Here is a 21,777-nt window from a genome sequence, read left to right as displayed (position 1 = left end):
GAAATGACTGCAAAGTCATGCTGCCTCGATCCACTTCCAACATCACTACTTAAAGATTGTCTTGATCCACTGCTGCCATTTATCACCATGACTGTAAATTTCTCTCTTGAAAATGGCGAAGTACCAGATGTCTTCAAAGCTGTGGTTATTACCCCAATACTCCACAAACCATACATATTTAGATTGTAACATACTCAAGAACTACGTACCAGTTTCTAATTTGCCCTTTCTCGCCAAAGTCCTCGAGAAGATTGTTGCAGCTCAAGTAAATAACTATCTATTAAACGACTTACCATCTTCTAGAACCATAACAGTCAGCGTATAGGAAGTATTACTGTGACAATACTGAAACTGTCCTTAAATTTATAATGACATTTGTGTATCAATGGAGTCTAAAGAATACGTTCTATTCATCTTATTGGACCTGTCAGCTGCATTTGACTCTATCGACCACACTATACTACTGAATAGACTTTCTAAACTTGGTATCACTGGTGTAGTTCTCAAGTGGTACCGCAGGGGGTTTGTGTTGGGCCCCTTTCTTTTCACAATATTCATATCTCCAGTGGGTAAACTTATTCGCAAGCACAACCTACAGTTTCATCAATCTGCAGATTATAATAATCTATACTTGACTTTCTCATTTGACCATGCTTCCTCAGCCATGTATTCCATTGAAACTTTGACCTATGACATAAAAGCATGGATGAAAGCAAACAAGTTTCAGCTGAATGATTCGAAGACAGAAATGATTCTCACTCGCTCTAAATTTAACATACTGCGTTACGAAATAGACTTACAATTGATCTATCTTCTGTAAAACACAGCACGGAATATTGGTGTTACTTTTGACAAACAAGCGACCTATCGGTCAGAATAGCTCCGCTGTTTTTTTTTAAATTTAATTTTTTATTTTGGTGACATGTAGAAGTGGTTCAGGTCTTCAGCTCTTCAAGTCACTATGCAGTTTTGTTTTAGCGATGCAATAAAGTGGTTAGTGGTTTCATATGATGTCTCACTATAAAACACATTTTACACAGAAGTTGGTAATGTATTGTACTTTTATACCATAGTCACCATTTTATAACAAAAATCTACTGTTATGAAAAATTGCACAAAATCTCTGAAAAAAATGACTGGGAAATGCACACAAGAAAAAGAAAAAAAGAGGATTTTGAGGTTGGCTATAAGTAATTCCAGTGTCTTACAGCTGTAACCCTGGAAAATTTTAATGAAGAATGAAATAAACTAGGGATCTAAAATAATTTTGAGGCAATTTGAATTTCAATTTTCTAACAAATTTACAAAGTCAACAACATTCAACTTGTTCTAGTTGTGGTAGATATATATAGGGAAGAAATGTATTAATCGCCATCTTAGTTTCCGTACGGCGACAATCTCAAGTACCCGGAAGAGAGTCATTCTCAGCCATACGTTACAGTGGTAACACTCGTTCATGTTCGGTTACCTTTCACAAAGAAAACACAACGAAATGGTTGAAATGATCTTTTTTTAATTTCTTTTCATCACAACAACAAAATCTGCGTGATCAAAAGTGTTGTAAACTAAACCAGAAAGAATTATCGGACTGGCTAAACTTCCCGATGAACTGGAAGGTCCTACTACTTCCAAGTAAGCCTCGGTACGTGAGAAAATCGTCTCAAACTAGCGATACAACTTTCAAAATATAACTTGACATGTCTTCATTTGTTAGAGTTATACAATTCAAGACGGGTTTTCACTCGAAAACAACAATTCTGTGAATAATGACAGTGACACTCTGAACGCAGCGATTTCTCGGACGATGTTACCACTGTAACGTATGGCTGACAACGACTTGCTTCCGGGTTAGTCCCTCGTGCATACGGGTGGATTGTCGGCGATTAATACATACATGTACATCGTCTGATATTTTAATTCACAGTGTTTTTTGTGACCGGCGCCTGTCAGCAGACTCTGCCATTTTTTTCATCATTCCATTGTATTTAAACCTTGTACTTGACATTTCGCAATATTTATAATTCTCAACAAAGTACCTCAACATGCCTCACTTCGCTCGTACTCAAAGCAGCCCCGCACGTAGTCCTGCTTGCATACGGAGGAATTCGGGACTCGATTCTGACAATTGTCCCTCCCCCTCCGGTGTTTAGAGTCAAGTCAGTAATACAGACTCGTGCACCCGAGGACTACCCCGCGCGGTATGATCACTGACACTGATGACATGATGAGAGAGAACCTTTTCGGATTTACATGTAAAACGGGGAAAGATACGCAAAACCTAATGCAAAGTCTGAAGCCAAATTAAAGTTGTAATTATTTTAATTATTTTTACTTGCCAAATATTTGCATTTTGGAAAGGCAAGACACGTTCATGTCGTTTAACTTTACATGTGAACTGTCGGCCATATTTAAACTTCAACCGCGGCCGCATGCCTGGCATACCCTTCCTTACGCAAGTTGTCTGAATTCTGGTTCACTGTCATTCCAAATTGCACGACAATATAGAATTAACCACAAGTTACATGTTATCTGAAAACATCACACTTTTATAGTGGGTCTGAAGTGTGATTTTAGTGAGTACTAAGAACGTCCTGTGTTGATACTCAAGATACTTGCTGTGGAAAATCGCTCGGTCGAATGAGGTCATCTTCAGCTTCTGGTCGAATCAGGATAGAGTATGCAAATGAGATGTTGCGGATTGGCTGATAATGTAGAAGGGTGCAGAATTGGATTTGAAGTTTACAACCCTGTTTCGAACAAACGCTTGTCATTTGGGCGCCCAATGCGTAGAATTATGACTATAGCACATATTACATTGCTTGTTTGACGTCAATAGTGTCTTTTGAAAAGTGGCAGTTTACTTAAAGTCTCGTCGACTGATTTCCAATATGGCGTCGGTCATTATGCTCATTAACATATTCATTTTTTTTTCAAATTACAAAAAAAAAATCATAAAAAATAAAAATGAGGATGTGCTGACTTGAAATTAACAAATCTGAGTAAGCTACCCCCTGCGCATCAACACGCCAGATATCAAAGCAATCTAATAAGAGGTTTTCAAGGAGTTGATGAAAATGACATTTTATGAAAAAAAATCATAAAAAATTGAAAATGGCACAGATCAACTTGGCATGAAAAAATCTGAATAGCCTCCCCCCAGGGAACATGCACACCAAATATCGAAGAATTCCGACCGTCACTTATGGAGTAGATAGTAAAAATATAAAAGTTTGACGGACACCTATGATTCACTCTACTCTCTATACCTCAATACCCACCTATACCTAAAGCTACGCTTTCAGCTTTCGCTGACAGCGGAGCTAAAAAACATATTATGCTGATCCATCACATCAAGTATACATGCAATTCCATTCATAATCTTCTTCGTCGGATCCGATCTATCAGGAAGACTTAGTATCTAACGAATAAGACCAGTCATAGATAAATCCATGTCATGTTATCAACCAAATGGATTGTGCCAATGCATTACACTACGGACTTCCTAATAATTATATCTCTCCTCTCTAACGTGCTCAGAACACCGCTGCTAGAATAATAACTCGTTCAAGGAAATCTGCTCATATCTCACCCATCGTTCAAGATCTATATTGGTTGCCTGTTCGTTTCAAGTCATTCACACCCCAACGTTCCCTCAGTTCGGATAATATGGGTTTGTTGGGCTCAACGATATATAACAAGGCGTATGGCAGCCGTGCTTTTTCAAACTGCACTTCAAAACTTTGAAATGGCTTACCACAAGAAATTCACTAATAAAAAAATCAAATCTGGAAACCTTTAAGAACACATTGAAAGCACATCTTTCCCTAGCATACTGTGTGGATTGAACCTTTCAAGTCAATTGATTTTTTTAAAGAAAATAACTAAATACAAGCATTATTTTTGGTTCTTATATCACTGAATGTCAGATATATTTGCAGTTAAAATCATTATTTACTGTATAAATCAAAAACTGTAACATGTCGACGTTCCATTCAAGTGTCTACCCCCACATTATCATGTGCAAGCTATCTTTGGAGACATTTACCTTGCCCTTGGCCAGGGTTAATTATTAAATCAAGTCAATTCCTGCCCATCACAGAGACATTGTAGAACTGGCATCGTGGTGATTTCTATGTCTTCAACGAATACTTGTTTTGATTGATTACTAGCAAAGATATCAAAATGTCACATTCTTTTCCAGTTTACCCTTCCAAAGTAAGTATAATTTACTTGGCTATTGAGTCTTGGGACCATGCACAACAAAACTGTTTATTAAACAGAATGCTATTTGTAGAAACTGTAGTATTTAATTGTGAGCAATTTCTGTTAAACCTTTAGAAAAGACGATTCAGAACAAGCGATTGCCAAATAAAGTGCAAGAAGCACCATTTCATATGTATTACATGCGGAGTAATTACGAAGAGACGGTCAACCACCTCAGTTCAGTCGACTACAATTACAAGACATCTGTAGGGAAGTTTGCAGGACTGTGGAGTGCCATGTCTGATATAATATTACTTCAATTGCCGGAACTACTGAATATCAAACACGTAATGATTCACTCCTGGCTAGGAGACCCTTTTTCTTGGTACATTATATCTTTCAGGTATGATAAATACAATTGGGATCGAAGTGACAAGGTGAGGAATTTATCAATTTATATGTTTACAAAATCATTTGAACATGTGGTGTTATGGTATTATATATATACGAACATTCTCAATATATGTAACATTTTCATGTTGCAGGAAACAGAGCTCAAAACATATGCATTTACATAGAGTATTATAAATAGCACAATATCAAGCAAGATACGGAGGAGTCGTTATATACTGTTTTATGTTCTTGCAATCATCAGGCGACTAACGGTTTAGTTCTAAGAAGCGGCAAAGTTAAAGTTCAAAAATTACAATTTACCTGATATGGTTGCCACTCTGAAAGTTGGTCAAGATATATTTATTTTCTAAGCAGTTTCATTTGAACACATAGATTAAACAGTAAAAGGTTTCTGGCCAAGACGTTTCACTCATGCTTTGCTGAGCCGCCTATAAGTAGGCCATATCCATCAAACTAATTATCGCTTATGTCCAGTAATGGTAACAAAATGGTAACCAGAACAGTTGCTGTTGTTTGAGATTTATTCCTTCTCTCGTATGGGTTGATTTGTTATTAATCCAGAAGGTTTCACGTGTTAGTATGTTATTCCATATCTTTTCAAGTCCTACTTTTTTGGAGTCAGCAGGGGAGTGGTTGGCTGAGTTGAAGTGGTTTGGTATTTGATCTGTTTTGTTTTTGCTCCTTATCAGTGATAAATGGTTCTGCATGAGGATATGGATGGTATCTCCCGTTTCTCCAACATATATTATTTTTCCACAATGTATACCATTTTTTTTTTGCAGTTTACGTGTCCAAAGATTTTGTTCAGACTACGAAAAATTGTGGCCATGGCCTGGTCCCAGTAAACAAATTAATCTCGGATTAACTTTTGGTATGTATTTAGATTGCTTATTGGTCACCATCAAGTCTGGGACAAAAACAGCGATTTGTGGCCAGTCGTTTACCAAAGAATGCATACATTTCCTCGAAAACGGACGGGTATTCCGAGCTTTCGCCTGTGTGATTATAATCAATGACCCGCTTGTATTGATCTCTAACTCAAGTATTTCACCTTCCTTCTACATTGGTCGGCGGTGCGGTCGTAAGCTTTTTCTCGTAACTTTGCCGACATCAAATCAAAGACAACCTTATCCTTGGACTACCAGCCATGGTATTCTGGATGAAATCATCGCCCTAAATGGAAATCAAACTCGACAATCATGATTGTGATTAATCTGATGTCAATTCTGGAAATGAGGTTGTAAATAACACGCTCAATCACGATCATGGTTACATACATGTAAACATTTAAAATTGTTTCACACAAGTCCTATTAATTAAGTGGTTTTAAATCGTCAAAATAATTACTATGATATCAAATTACAAATCTGCCCTAACAAATTTAAGTTACATCAGGTTTTCCGCCATTTCTAACTTGCCGAACGCGATTCCCTCATGATAATATGTTGTCTTTTATTTACGTCAATCACGGTTCGGGGCATGATTACTGTGATTACCATTCTTGATTGTGATTGGTATTTATCAAACGCGAAAGCATGATTGTGACCGATAAATCGTGATTATGATTGTGCAAATCGAATGCGCCCCTGAATTTCTTCTGACGACTAGTTCATCCCTCTTGTTGCGGGCCATGTTTGCGAATGACTATCTTAGGCTCATGGGTCATATGGGTCACTTAGACATGGTCAACATATATAATAGGTTAGCATGTGAGTGCTTCATCTGGGACAAGGTATGCGTTCACACTACCATTTTTACGCTAGTCTTGGACCAGGCCTGGACAAAACCGTTCACACTTGTTTTTTTTTTTTTTGTCCCAGACCAGGACCTTGCCATGGCCTGACCCTACAAAAAATGCGTAGTCTCAACAACCTAGATGTCTAGGATGGATTCGATGTACATATCAAGCCATTTGTCTCTTTCTTGAGGGGAGGTGTATATTGTCAAAGAATAATTCAGCCCATCCCATTTCCCTTTACCATTCTTAATTAGGGATGAAACGTTCACCTTTCTGACAGGAACAAATTTGGGTCCTTTTTTTTCAAATCTAGAAGTTTTTTCTGTGCTTTTGTTAATCTTTTTCGGGAGGTGTTGAAAATTGTATGTTCATCTGGCGTTATTGGGTTGTCTTTATTTTGGTTGGGTTATTTTTCTCTGGGTAAATGATTTTGGCAATTAGTCTTTATCTTAAAAGTGCATAGCTTCTACTTTTAATAAGCAATTTGATAATAAATGATTTTTAGCAATTAGGCTATAACTTAAGAAGCCACTATTGAAATGCATATAAAATTTTCACATTCAGCAACCATAACAAAGCAGACTTACCCATGAAAGCCTGTTAGCATAGGGTTTGACTTTTAATGAGTAATTTTGCATAATTAATGCTTGTCAGTAATTAAACTATAACTTAAGAACCCACCCTTGAAATTCCATATAATTTGACACATTCAGCAAACATAAGCAGACATATATTAAAGCCTGTTACCATAGTGTTTAAATTAATGAATAATTTGAATAATTAATTATTTTCGGTAATTATGCATCTCTTTTTTTAAGGACGCAAACTTCAAATTTCATATAATTCGGTATATATGTCAACCATTAAGATTTGCATAAGTCCATTGACATAGGTTTTACTTTTAATGAGTAATTTGAAATATTGACATATACAGTAATTAAGCTATATCTTTGGAACGCACACTGCAAATTCCATATAATTTGGCACATGAAACCATGGTACAACAATCAACCATAACAAATCAAAATAATATTTTACGTGTTTGATACAGTTATGTATGTACTTTTTAATTGGGATGTGTAATTTGCATAAATACTCATTTCGATAATTATGCAATTTCTGTAGATAACAGCAGATAATTTAGTACATGTATTGATGGTAAAGACGTGCATGTGTAATTACAACTTGATGATGTAACCTATTAGCTAAATGGTTAATTTTCATATCTAATTATTTCTCAATAATTAGGCAATATGTTAACTATGTAAGCTTCAAATTTCACACAGATTAAGTTTCCAATTCAGGGGTACATCATGTGTAATAGCTATAGCTTAGAATTTTGCATTCTAACAGTGTGTGTAGGGACAACAATCTATGGTTTTGCCGTTATGACAGGCATTAAGTTAAATCTGGTGCAAATTTTGCAATGCTGACCAAATAGGATCCATATTTGTCATAAATGCAGAATAATAATTAGTAAGTTACACATATCGGTGTGTGTAAATATTAGGGGTGGAGGTTCGGGTGTTTTCGGTGTGTTGGCAAAAATTGTATGTCGCCCATAGTGGCAAACAATCCAAAACTTTTTGTGTGATGAATATATAATGATAAATGTACTATGTTTTATGTAGGTCTTGCAAAATAAAACCGAATGTTCATTTCAAAATTGTTGATCAAGTTATGCAACTGGGATTATAATAAAACTATGTAATTACTTACATTAATTTATTACAACCAATTTCATTAATCCCCATACCAAATTCGCAACACAGATTACATATATTACGCAAACTACGTAATTATACGGAAAACTCATTAGACAACATTATGTTATGGAAGTGTTTACCTCATTTGCAGCTCTTACCCGAACGTCCATTACTATATACAGCTGATCCTCCTGTTCGTACAACGAACATTATCATTGAAGGTGGTGGAAAAATCATACCGGGAGATATTATAGTTGAAGTTTTTGCTTTGATTCAAAACACCAAAGGTAAGAAATAGTTAAAATTGATTTAAGATATTAATCGTTAGCACTCTTAATAACATATGCACAGAGGGCAACATTAGCACAAAGGCGAAATTTTCTTTATTTCGTGATATAATCATAAATCCAATGTAAAATGTATAAATGTCTTAGCACCCGACAGAAAGTATAGTCGCACCGTGTCGACATCGCAATATACATGGGTAAACGTGTTCACGGATGTATAAATACGGAATGAATACATTTTGAATAAAGTTTGACACCTTACCACAATTTGTATCATTTTTCTTTTGAACTGTGCGACAATACTTCCTGTCGGTAGTGTATGTATGTATGTATGTATGTATGTATGTATGTATGTATGTATGTGTGTGTATATGTGTGTGTGTGTGTGTGTGTCACTCTGTCAGTCTAGCTGTCTTTTCATCGGTGAACACAATATTTCTAAAAATAAACTCCAGATTTAAGCTGAATACCTCCGTAAGGGTAAACCATAAATTGTGGACACGATACCTCATAAATCACTGCATCTTCCCTACCTATGCTAAAGGAAAGAACTGCTAAGATTTTGATAAACATCCAATCGGCATTCGCATAATTTATGGCTTTGTGTAATTAGGCAATGTCTTAATGGCATGACTGCCTGTGCCTGTTTTGCATATGACTGACTGTATATTTGAAGGTGGAGAACTTGTGATGACTCACCGGCAAGTAATCACCAAAACATAAACATTCCCTATCTGGGTTGTTCCCTTCAAGTGTCGCATATTTGAATAATCCTAAATGACACACAATCTAAACAGCTGTTTGTATGGTAATTTGTCTAATTCTGAGAGGTTTTTACATTCTATGAAACAAACAGATTGCTTTTCAACTTATTTGTGTATCAAGTTACCATCATATGCCATTCACAAACAATTTGTACATGATTCATGATCTGTGTGTTTCTCGGAGTACTGAAAAAAATACTGAAAACAAGACGCAGAAACTAAACTTGCTCTGTACAGCAGTTTGAATTTCCCACATTTGCATAGATTAGCCACAATCCGCTTTACATAGGGCAGTTCTGTATTTAAGAATATATACTTCAAATTCAATAGAATTCGGTACATACGTTAAACAAAGCTAACCGCATATGTCCTATGAAGCTTGTCAATGTAGCTTTTCCTTTGTATGTCAACAATTTGCATTTATTAATGATTTTCAGTATTTAGGCTATACTTTTTAGGGTTAATGAGTAATGTGCATATTGAATGGTTTTAAAGGCATATTTAAAGAGTGAACAAGTTACATTCCGTAACATTTGATTCATGTATCAACCATGGTAAGTACAATAATTCAGAGGAAGTACAAGTGATGGTAAGATATGGTTGCGCAACCGTGCTGCTCGACAACGTTCTGGAGGAAACCATCCGAACTTGATTCCAAATATAACTTTGTAATACAACTTTTACGTTCCAGTTTTGCCCTTGACAACTAACTAAACGATAGCCATAAAAGTATCCTGTCAAATCCACGAAAGCAACAACACAGACCATTAAGTACTTTCAGTTAAAACAAGTGGTTTTTCAGTTTGTTTTTGAAAGTAACCAGGCTAGACAAGTGTCGAATGCGCCAAATATTTCGACCTTTTATTTTGATGAATCATACCTTGTAATTATTAAGACAGTAAAATCATAGACGTTGGAGAAGTGTCTTCTCTAACGTTTATGGTAAAATACAAATACTTTAATTTGGAATGGTAAATTTGATACGAATTCGAATGTGATATTTTGATACAAACCTTGATTCCACAATGATTTCATTATTCAGCATTTAACAATGAAATTGAAGTGATCAAGATCAGTAGAAAACGGATCGAATCGTCCAAAATGTTGTCATTTCAAAGTAGGCTATACTTTACTGTTCTATTGATTCTGGTAATAATGAACTATATATTTGCCATTCCAAGTATTGCTGTTTCGCTTGGCAATTTCATAAGTACTATTTGACTACTGTCGACTGTGTGTGGGAGTTCGTTTTAAGTACAGTATTATGTTCGTTAGCAGCTATAGTAATACATCATGTGAAACAATGGCCCTTTTTATTTGCAAACCGTAAAAGAAAGAGAATATGAAAATATGGGAACCAAAGTGACACCCACCACTTAGGCGAAACGCGATGTACGACTTATCGAGGGGCCTCTGTAACTTATGAAAAAAATAACAAACATGTCCATATTGTTGTAATCATGGTATGCATCAAATTATATGACATTTGAAGCTTTCATTCCTAAAGCAGTTTAATTGCCAAAAGTTATTAATTTATACTTATTACACTAAAATATTTGTCAACAAATTTCATAGGACATGTACTCATTATTATGGTTGACATATGTACCAAAATATATGAATTTTGAAGCTTGTTTTCTAAAGATATATCCTTATTACAAAGAAACAATTAATCATGCAAAGTAGTCTTTAAAACTGAAAAACTGTGTTAACAGGCTTTATAGGATATGTTTGCGTTTTTATGGTTGGTGTATTTGACATGGTATGGAATTTGAAGTGTGCATTTGTAAGGTGAACATTTCTCATTAAATGCAAACATTATGGTGACAAACTTCATCATATGACATATGACAAACTTCATCATATAATCATTAACAAAATAAAAACTATGCCAACAAGCTCTATATGATATGTAGGTATTGTTAGGGTTGATATTTGAACCAACTTATGTACCATTTTAAGTTTGCTTTCCGTAGATGTACCTTAATTACCAAATATCATTAATTATGTAAATTACTCAATATAACTAAATATTATACAAACATAGTTGATATATGTACAAAATTGTTGCTGAATTTAGAGTGTATTCTTTAGATAAAGCTTAATTACTGAAAATCATTAATAATGCAAATTATTCGTTAAAGCTATTTGCTACATCAACAAGCTATAAACGACATATGCATTGTCCTTACGGTTTACGTGTGTACCAAACTATGTTGAATTTGAAGCACTAGGGTTAAGGCTAGGTTTAGGATTATCGGTACGCAAGTATAGTAGCATTACTCCGGATTGGACCAAGGCAACGACTTAAAGTTTAGTTAAAACATAGCAAAAAAGGCACGAACGACTGTCGACAATCTGGTAAAGCAGTTATATGCATGATATGTTAATAATTAATTGTGTACCGGAATAATAACGAAACTAAGCGATTTTACATTGTCAATTTGCTATTTGAAATAGTGATTCAAATAATTACTCACCAGCTATTGTTTCAATAGACGTCCACCTGGAAGATTTCACTATGACATATCGATATTTTAACTTGGACATCGAGGTAAATGATAAATTGTATTACTTTCTCATTCCAACCGTTGGTGACTGTATCCGATTATGCCTTCGTTGGATGGAAAACTACTGCAACTGTATCATGTTTAACCCTCCTTCGGGTCTATGCGTCGTCACATTAGAATGTTATTGGGATTACGATATTCAAGTGACCCTCTATGATTCGATTTATTGGCAATTTTACGTACGTCATACCAATGGTATGTTAATAATCCAATATTATGCTAATTTACAAAGTCTGAAAGCATGTGTTAATAATTTAATTTTAATCTGGTTATGGTTAGGGTTAGGGTTTGGATCTAACCATGCAGGAACCGGTGTGTGCATGAGTACTTGGTTCTTCTATGTGATTTATGTGCTCGATGATGGGAGACTTGAATTCTTTCGGATCGTCTTTGGTAGTTGTTAAATATGGTAGAGTGTTCCAGTCTTTTACGGTTTGTGGGGGAAAAAAACTGAATTTGAAAAAGTCTTTGTTAGCTGGTATAATTTTATAACATTTGCTGTATTGGTGTCGTGACTGACGCCGGATCGGCTGAAGGATAGCATTCACCGGTAGGGATAGGAGCCTTGTCTAGCTTTGTGTAAAATACAATGTCTGAGATTGTTTGTGATTTTATTTTGTTTTATTTTATTTTATTTTATTTTATTTTATTTCATTTGATATAACAAAGCATCTTTATCTGTTCCCTGACCATTCTTAAAACAATCACCTTAATTACAAGGCCACGAGGTCAAGCACTTATTTTTTGCTTGATTGTGGGTTTTGCTTTTGTTGTTGTTGTTGTTGTTGTTGTTGTTGTTGTTGTTGTTGTTGCTATTGTTGTTTTTTGTTTCGATGCCAACGATGATGATGATGATGATGATGATGGTAATGATGATGATGAAACCATGCTACTTCTTCTTTCAGATGTAACTAATTGTCAAGATATATCAAGAATATGTATAAGCAACATGTTGTGTAAACAGTATACATCTGGTATCCTCACAACAAGGGACTTTCCAGTACCTTATCCTGAAATGATGCGATGTTCATGGCAGCTACAAGCCGACAATACCTCTTACATAAGTATTGAATTTCTAGAATTCGACATTGGTAGGAGGTCATTAAACTGTCTGTTAGACAAGGTTGAGGTTTATAGTGGACGGAAAACTAATGATGAAAGAAGAAGGCGGTTCTGTAATCACAAATTCCCGGACAAGAGAATATTATCAGATTTTAATGAAATGTTTGTCACCTTTATATCGGATGATGTTAGTGATGGCAGTCGCGGATTTCTTGCAATATATGCATTCCACAGTGTGAAACAACATATGACGACTAACAATATGCCTACAAGTAAGATATTTATTTCAACCTTTTGAAATGTGATTGTACATCAACTTTTATGGGTGAGCGGCGAGTTGGACTCTGAACATGGCCATAATTCAACGAGGGTGTATGGTAGTTGGGTTAGAGGTCGCCAACTATGTGATTGCTATGTTCAGGTCAAGTTGGAAAGCTGAACATTTTTACCTCCCGTAAGGGTATGGGAGGTATCAAAAAGGGAATGTCTGTCTGTGTCATCATTTTCTAAAAATTATTTTTACCTCCCATAATTGTATGGGAGGTATTAAAAGGGGAATGTCTGTCTGTCTGTCTGTCTGTCTGTCTGTCTTTCTGTCTGTCTGTCTGTCTGTCTGTCTGTCTGTCATTTTCTAAAAAATCAGCTGGCTCAATTGTAATGAAATTTGGAATATATGATTTTCAGGGTAATAGCTCGACCTGATTAGGTTTTCAGCCAGATCGGTTAATGTTTAATTAGAAAAATTTGCATATTAATGAAATCAAATAATTATGCAATATCTTAAGACTGCATACTTTATTTTCCATATAAATTAGTATATTTGTTAAACATAACAACATACATTTGTACTATAAAATTCGTTGATGTATCTTACAGCGTTAATGAATAATTTGCATAATTAATTATTTTTGGTAATTAGGCTATATCTGAAGAATACATACTACAAATTCAACATAATTTAGTACATACATTAACCATAAGAAGACACACATGTCCTATCAAGTTTGTTGATGCACCGTACAGTGTTAATGAATAATTTGCATAATTAATTATTTCTGGTAATTAGGCTATATCTTAAGAATACATACTTCAATTCCAATATAATTCAGTACACACATTAACCATAACAATCGCATATGTCCTGTAAAGCTTGTTGGTGTACCTTTAAGTGTTGATGAATAATTTGCATAATTAATGATTCTTGGTAATTAGCCTATATCTTACGACTACATGCTTCAATTTCAATACAATTCAGTACATACATTAACCACAACAAATTGTGTATGTCCTATTAAGTTAGTTGATGTACTTTACAGTGTTAATGAATAATTTGCATAATTAGTGATTTTCGATTAGGCTATATCTTAAGACTGCATTAAGCAGTATCATACACTTATACATACATTAACCTAAGAAAGCACGCTTGTCCTAAAAACAAAGCCTGTAAGCTGTTGTGTCACCCAAGGCTGTACCAGCATCTTCCATAGGAAACAAATCTAAGGAGACAAAACTCAAACAGAAAAACATAAATTACTTTTTGGTTGGATGACATATAATACGATTTTCCAGCAAAAGGAGTGATGTAATAGAACTCCATAATTTAGTTGCAGCCGGGAATCAAAGGTCTTGGGGTGTGTTATTTTCCGTGAAGTCCTGCTCATGGAGTGCATTCAAATCAGTGTCCCTTGTTCAAGGCCTCCTTGCAATCTGAAAGGTATTTGAGATAAATTCCACTGGCTTCAACCGTATTCGTCACCAACATTTTCATCTAGTGCAAGATATTTATAAATCGGTTTTATTTTAGCTCTCCGCTATGCAGCGAAGGGCAGCGAAGGTAGCGAGATTCAAAACTTACTCTTTTACATTCAGACACAGTTTACGAATATAGATTAAATATCAGACTGTATTACAGTCATCTTTTTGCACACAAAAAAAGCTGTACATCGTGTTACCCGTGTTTTATTTCTGCATTCCTTTTTTGGCCGTGGAAGTACACCGACCGAGTCACCACTTGCGTTACAAACAAACAACCCTGATCCCACTTGTCCAGATTCTAAACGTACCCTTTTACATTCGAACACATTCAATGATTATACAATGAATATACTGTGTTACGGTGACACTAAAAGGTGTACATCGTGTTACAACCGCGCTATATCTCTGCACTAATTTTCTCCATGGAAGTAGACTGCACGAGAAAACAGGCCTTGCGTTGCGTTGCGTACAGTTACGTGTTCAGTCTGGTTACATGTAAGTTGCGTTATATCATGGAGGTATACTAAAAGCCAGAAGTTAGAGGTCGAGATAAATGCCAGCTCCATTCTCCAGCTACATCGTCGTTTTGTCCCCGGGTTTTGTCTCTCTACTATACCATCGTAAGTACTTTTTTATATTTCTCTTTTCGTGTACACGCAAGTCTCTACGTTAGGTTCTTACGCTACCCCAGTCATCTCTCCGCTATTTCTGTACTAAAAATTACAGCTTGGTGCTTGACACATCTTCAACACCGGTCAAATAAAAGAACGGACCCCCAAACTATTTTCGTATTCATAAGAGCGAATGTATTATTGTCATTGGTTGCAAGTAAATGCGTTAATGACATCACTACTGATGGGCATGACGCACAGCGTCATGTGTTGAGTGGTCTATGAAAGATCAGTTTATTTGTTTCGCATTTGTTTGGTTATCAGTTTATAAAATCACATTTTCCTCGTGAAGAATAAAAAAATCAAAATCATGAATTAATTCCAGGAAATACAGGCATCGCCTTGTACAGTGAGTTTTATCTGCAGACAGAATCACTACTTCACATTACCTCACTCTAATTACCAAGAAAATATGTGGTAAAAACTTGTTCGTGTAGAGTTATATTATTGTGACCCAGGAGTTGTATGTGAAACATTAATAATTAACTCCCATTGTCTGACCTGCTCAATCAGCATTGCCACACAATGGAATGGGGGGGGGGGGGCAACTTATCAAGGAAACAGCTGTTTGTTGTTTGTCACTAGTAGTATGTAAAAGGACAAAGCGAGCGCACTATTTTTACAACCAAATATTTTTTTGGAAAGCCAGCGCACTTTTACCACAAACTATTATATAACCAAAATAAAGTCTCTATCTATAGATATATAAATTTTAATAAAATCAAATTAAATTTATACGACGAACTAAAATAAATCTTCCCCGCAAAATTTGGGTAAAAGGTGACTTAACTTCTAGTAGTCGTTATAAGTAAATTAAAAGCTTATTAGCTCGCAGAAATGTTCAATTAAACAGATAATATTATATACGTATATCATTCGATTAGTTAGTGAGTTCAAAATCTTTAGTCATATTTTTTTGGCTCATTTTTTTTGTCTTTCTAAATGTATTTCTAACTGCGAGTTTTCTCGAGTTTTAAGTAAATTAATTAAACTAATAAATTTATATATGAATATTATAAAATCTTTTGATTATATGAACAATATGACGAAGATTTTGAACCCACGCACTAAGCGAATGATAACAGTTGGTGGACGTGCATACAATAAGTTTTTACAAAATGGTGATTTACAAAATTCACCCGATGTTACTGATGTTACTGAGGTTAATATGACGAAGATTATGAACCCGTTAACTAATCGAATGATAACGGTTGGTGGACGCGTATATAATCAACTTATACTGAATGGTAATCTACAACCATTCCAGTCGGTGTCTGAGAATATCTTAGATTGGTCTATACCTAACGGTCTTCAACAACCATTAACTGAACAATATATTATTAATCCTATTACTAAACGCATGATTAAAATACACGGACCGGGAAATGATACGTATAAAACTTTAATTAATAAAGGTTATCGTCACGTCGGTGGCGTTTTAATACCACCAATCGCGAGTAAATACCGTGAACTCGATAGAGCTTTTAAAGGATACGTTAAGTCGTACGAAATTGATATTACTTCGAAAGAACCTCATACGCAATTAATTGAAAATAAATATTTAATAAAACAAATATTAGAACAAAATTTAAAAGATCAAGGTGGATTAAAAGCGATATTAACCTTGAAAATAAAATTCGTTAAAAATGATAATAATATGAAAGAAATAACTAATAATGGTTATTTTAATAGTATTCCATTAGCGATTATAAACCCCGATCAAATAGACGAACAAATGAGCGTAAGTTTCGAAAAAATTATTGAAAGCATCGCTAAATGGTTACGCGAAGGTTCCAGTTGGCGAATAAAAAAAATACTTAATTTTTATATAAATATCGTAAGATACGAGCCTTTACGAGGTAACTCATATATAAAATTGCCGAAAGAACTACAAAACTCAATGAAGGGTTTAATTAGTATAAAAAATAGAGATAATGAGTGTTTTAGATGGTGTTATTTAGCGTATAAATTCCCGGTTGAAAAGGATAGACATAGATCATCTAAATACAAATGATATATCGACTATTTAGATTATAACGGAATTACATTTCCAGTAACTATAAAACAAATACCTAAAATCGAAAAACAAAATAATATATCGTTTTCGGTATTTGGTTATAATAACAAAGATAAAGAAGCGTATCCAATTTACGTTAGTAAATGAATTTGCGAAGATCATTTAGATTTATTATTAATACAGAAGGGACCGACGGTAACCCACGATGAAAATAAACATTACGTTTGGATCAAAGACTTTAATCGATTCATGCATGGTATAACGAATCATGATGGAATAAAACACTTTTGTAGATATTGTTTACAGCATTTTTCGACCGTAGAGATTTTAAATAAACATAGTCCCGTTTGTTTCGAAATAAACAAAACGCAGGCTATACGGTTACCGACCGAAGAATATAAATGGTTATCATTTAGAAATTACTATAAACAATTAAATACACCATTCGTTATTTACGCGGATTTTGAATCTATAACCGAAAAAGTGAATAATATTAATAATAATACGGTATTTACGCAACATTATCAAAAGCACGAAGTATGTAGTTTCGGTTATAAACTAGTCTGTTGTTACGATGATAGATTTAGTAAAAATATCGTTATTTACAGAGGGCCGGATGCTACCAAGAAATTCATGGAAATGATGTTATCCGAAGTTGATTATTGTCAGGTTATTAAACAACGACATTTTACCAAACCCCTGCGTATGAGTATGATCGATGAAAATTATTTCCGAAAAGCTACTAGATGTCATATTTGCGAAACGCCATATAATGAAACCGATGTACGAGTCCGCGACCATTGTCATATTACCGGTAAATATCGTGGTTCGGCGCATCAAACTTGTAATCTCAAATTCCGAGTATCCGATAAAATACCGGTTATATTCCATAATTTAAAAGGATACGACAGTCATTTCATCGTACAAACCCTCGAAAATTTTAATGAAAAGATGGATATTATACCAAATTCTATGGAAAAGTTTATGACTATAATGGTCGGTGATAATTTAGTTTTTATAGATAGTTTAAATTTCTTGAAAGCTTCGTTAGAAAAACTCGTTAATAACACGAGCGATTTTAAATACACGGAACAAGAATTCCCATCTAATAAGAGTTTAAAATTATTAACGAGAAAAGGTGTATATCCTTACGATTATATGGATTCCGTCGAGAAATTTAACGACGTTAGTCTCCCGTCGAAGGAAACGTTTTATTCTATTTTGAATGAGACCGGTATTACCGATGAAGATTACGAGCACGCGCGAGATATATGGAAGCATTTTAATATGCGAACCATGGGTGATTATCATGATCTGTATCTTAAAACCGATGTACTTTTATTAACCGACGTATTTGAAAATTTCCGAAAGACGTGCAATCTATATTATAATCTCGACCCTTGTCATTACTTTAGCGCTCCAGGATTATCTTGGGATGCCTGCTTAAAAATGACTAAAATTAATCTCGAATTATTAACCGATATAGATATGCATCTATTTATAGAAAAAGGTCTTCGAGGCGGTATTTCGTATATATCCACTGGTCATGCAAAGGCAAACAATCCATATATGAAAGATTATGACTCAACTCAGGAATCAAAATATATCATGTATTTAGATGCAAATAATTTGTATGGTTGGGCAATGGTTCAATCTTTACCAACGAATGGTTTTAAATGGGTTGACTGCAAGGATATATCCTCGCTTGACTGCAAAGGCTTAAGTAAATACTTAGATAATTATACCAATGAAAGTGACCGTGGATTAATCCTTGAAGTCGATCTGGAGTATCCTAGCGAGTTGCATGATCTCCACAATGATTATCCTTTAGCACCTGAGAGATTATGTATTACCGAAGACATGTTATCACCGCATAATAAAAAGATACGTGACTTATTTAATATCAAATGCGGAAATATAGAGAAATTAACTACAACTTTGAAACCGAAAAGGAATTACGTACTTCATTTCCAAAACTTAAAACAATATTTATCGTTGGGTTTAAAAGTCACTAAAATCCACAGAGCTATTGAGTTTAATCAATCGAAGTGGATGTCGCAATACATTTTATTTAACACGGAAAAAAGAAAGAAAGCAAGAAATGCCTTCGAAAAAGATTTCTTCAAACTAATGAACAACTCTGTATTTGGACGAACCATGATGAATGTACGTAAGCATCGTAATATAAAATTATGTACGACGGAAAAACAAATAAAAAAATTAGTATCTAAACCAACGTTCGTTACGCAAAAAATTATAACTAAAGGATTGGTTGCTGTTGAAAACAAAACGGAAAGATTAACCCTAAACCAACCTTTATATGTTGGGATGAGTATTCTTGATTTGTCTAAAACTTTAATGTATGACTTTCATTACAATTATATCAAAGAAAAATATGGTTCATTAGCCAAGTTGTTATTCACAGATACCGACTCATTAATGTATGAAATTACCGCCGTTGATCCCTATAAAGATTTCTACAAAGATAAAGACCTGTTCGATAATAGTGATTACTCGACCGAGAGTCCATACTATTTTGGTTTTAATAAAAAAGTAATCGGTAAAATGAAAGATGAATGCGCCGGTTTACCAATTACCGAACTTATCGGACTTCGAAGTAAAATGTACTCTTATATCACGGAAACTTCAGTTGGAACTGTTTCTACAAAAAAAGCAAAAGGTATTAACAAGATAGTTATTAAAAAGAATATTACTCACGAAGAATATAAGACTGTCCTTCTCGAAAATTTACAAAAGAGACATTCCATGAACACCATTCGATCGATAAATCACCGGGTCGGTAGTTATACAATCAATAAGACTTCTTTGAGTTGCTTCAATGATAAACGTTATGTTCTCGATCATCGTAACACGTTAGCATATGGTCACGTTAAGTTAGCTCGAGTAGAAATGAAATTGGCTGACCATTAAAATCTATTGGCTCATTATTTTGATCAGTTATCCAAATTCGAAGATTAGTTATATACATTTGATTGATGGGTACTGGAATATTATCGGGAAATGAATAAGTGGTAGCTTTTCCTATATCATCCTGGTCCTCTAACATTAAAATTTGTAAATAATTAGACCTTTTCCCATTGATGTAATTAGTAGGTGTATCTATAATATCGCAATGGACTACGTATTCAGTTACAGTAAGAAAATCTGCTTTATTTGGACTAATACTCGATGAAATATATTCTTTTTCTTCAAAACCAAGTAATCTCGCAAAACTTTGAAAAGTTTACTTTAACATTATCACCGAGTACCATCTGTGTTTTTCCCGTTGCTATAATTCTCTTAAAATTAATTAATTGCGATCTACCAATCGCTTGCGATAATGTTTCTACATTGTAATTACCCGGTTCTACTTTTTTAACTGATCGTTTAAGGTTAACGGTAAAAGTAATTTCATTGTTTTCTTTCGTAATATTATGCCAGGAATTATATAGTTTACACTCTAATAATCGTATCTGTTTATAATCAACCAGCGTTTCTGTAAAATTGATAGTAATATCACTAGATTTTTCATATATATACAACTTCATTGTTTTAATATTATATATTATATATTATATATTTAATACAAAAATACATTACATACATTACATACTATAATATGCCATCGCCATCAGATTTTGGCCTAGGTATTGGAAGATCTATAGGATTTACACTTGATGATCTCTTAGATGTTACCACAAAAGATTTATCCGGGCGAGATGATAATAAAGATTTTATTTTAAAATGGAAAAATTAAAAGAAAATATATAGTATAGAACCATCGGCGGTTCAATTAAACCACGAACATTCCAATAATTTAGCGGACTTAAATGATATAGACGATACGATCGAAGAATATAAAGTAACAAAATATCATGTGCCATTTGGTTTTGCGTATAGCAACAGAGCTGCCACGTTCTATACTTTTGAATTACCACGGGATTATGTCGAAATGCTTGAAAAACCATTAACCATTGATCATGGTTTAACTGATCGAGTTCCTTATGTGACAGTTTATAACGATAATGATAAAACATTTCGTTTAGCTGATATCAGACTTTATTTACCGAAACCAGATCCTAGAATAGACCTGTTGAATTCAAAGATTCATTTAGAAGTGGATCCTATAAGAACAGTAGCGAGGGAAAACATTATTTTTAAAAGAATTATAAATTCGGGGAAATGGTATTGTTATTATAACCTTGACGAAGGAAATATTAACTTATTTTATGATACGCAGTTTGATGTACTCGGTTTGAAACCAAGTATTGATGAGGCTAAATTAAAATTAGTTACTTTTACTGATGCTATGACAAACAAAATGAAGAAAGTAACCGGTGGTACCATTATTATCGAATGTATTAAATTAAACACCGAGGATGAATACGATACTTTATTAGATGGATTTTCAATAAAATGCGATCGACGTATATTATTAACGATTAAAATTCATATTGAGAATGGGAATATTAACGTTACTTTTACAGAAAATATAGCGTCGTTCGAACTAGCGGAAGAATTACTGAAAAATGAAGTGTCATACGCAATAACACAAGGGTTAAAATTTTTAGATATTAAAACAATAACTTT

The 21,777-nt window shown here is 34.3% G+C and overlaps 1 protein-coding gene across 1 annotated transcript; it reads left to right on the top strand.

Moving 5' to 3' along the window:
• Nucleotides 1–18,636: 18,636 nt before the first annotated feature.
• On the top strand, nt 18,637–20,118 carry LOC144432741 (uncharacterized). The gene has a single exon (XM_078121013.1). It carries the CDS (start codon nt 18,637–18,639, stop codon nt 20,116–20,118), a length of 1,482 nt encoding a protein of 493 aa, XP_077977139.1.
• Nucleotides 20,119–21,777: the final 1,659 nt, after the last annotated feature.

This window comes from Glandiceps talaboti, chromosome 3 (assembly GCF_964340395.1).
Source record: "Glandiceps talaboti chromosome 3, keGlaTala1.1, whole genome shotgun sequence".
NCBI classification, from domain to species: Eukaryota; Metazoa; Hemichordata; class Enteropneusta; family Spengelidae; genus Glandiceps; species Glandiceps talaboti.
This window is presented reverse-complemented; position numbering and strand designations above follow the sequence as displayed.

Excerpts from the sequence above, each read along its gene's own strand:
- LOC144432741 (XM_078121013.1), top strand. The coding sequence starts at position 18,637 with ATGACTAAAATTAATCTCGAATTATTAACCGATATAGATATGCATCTA.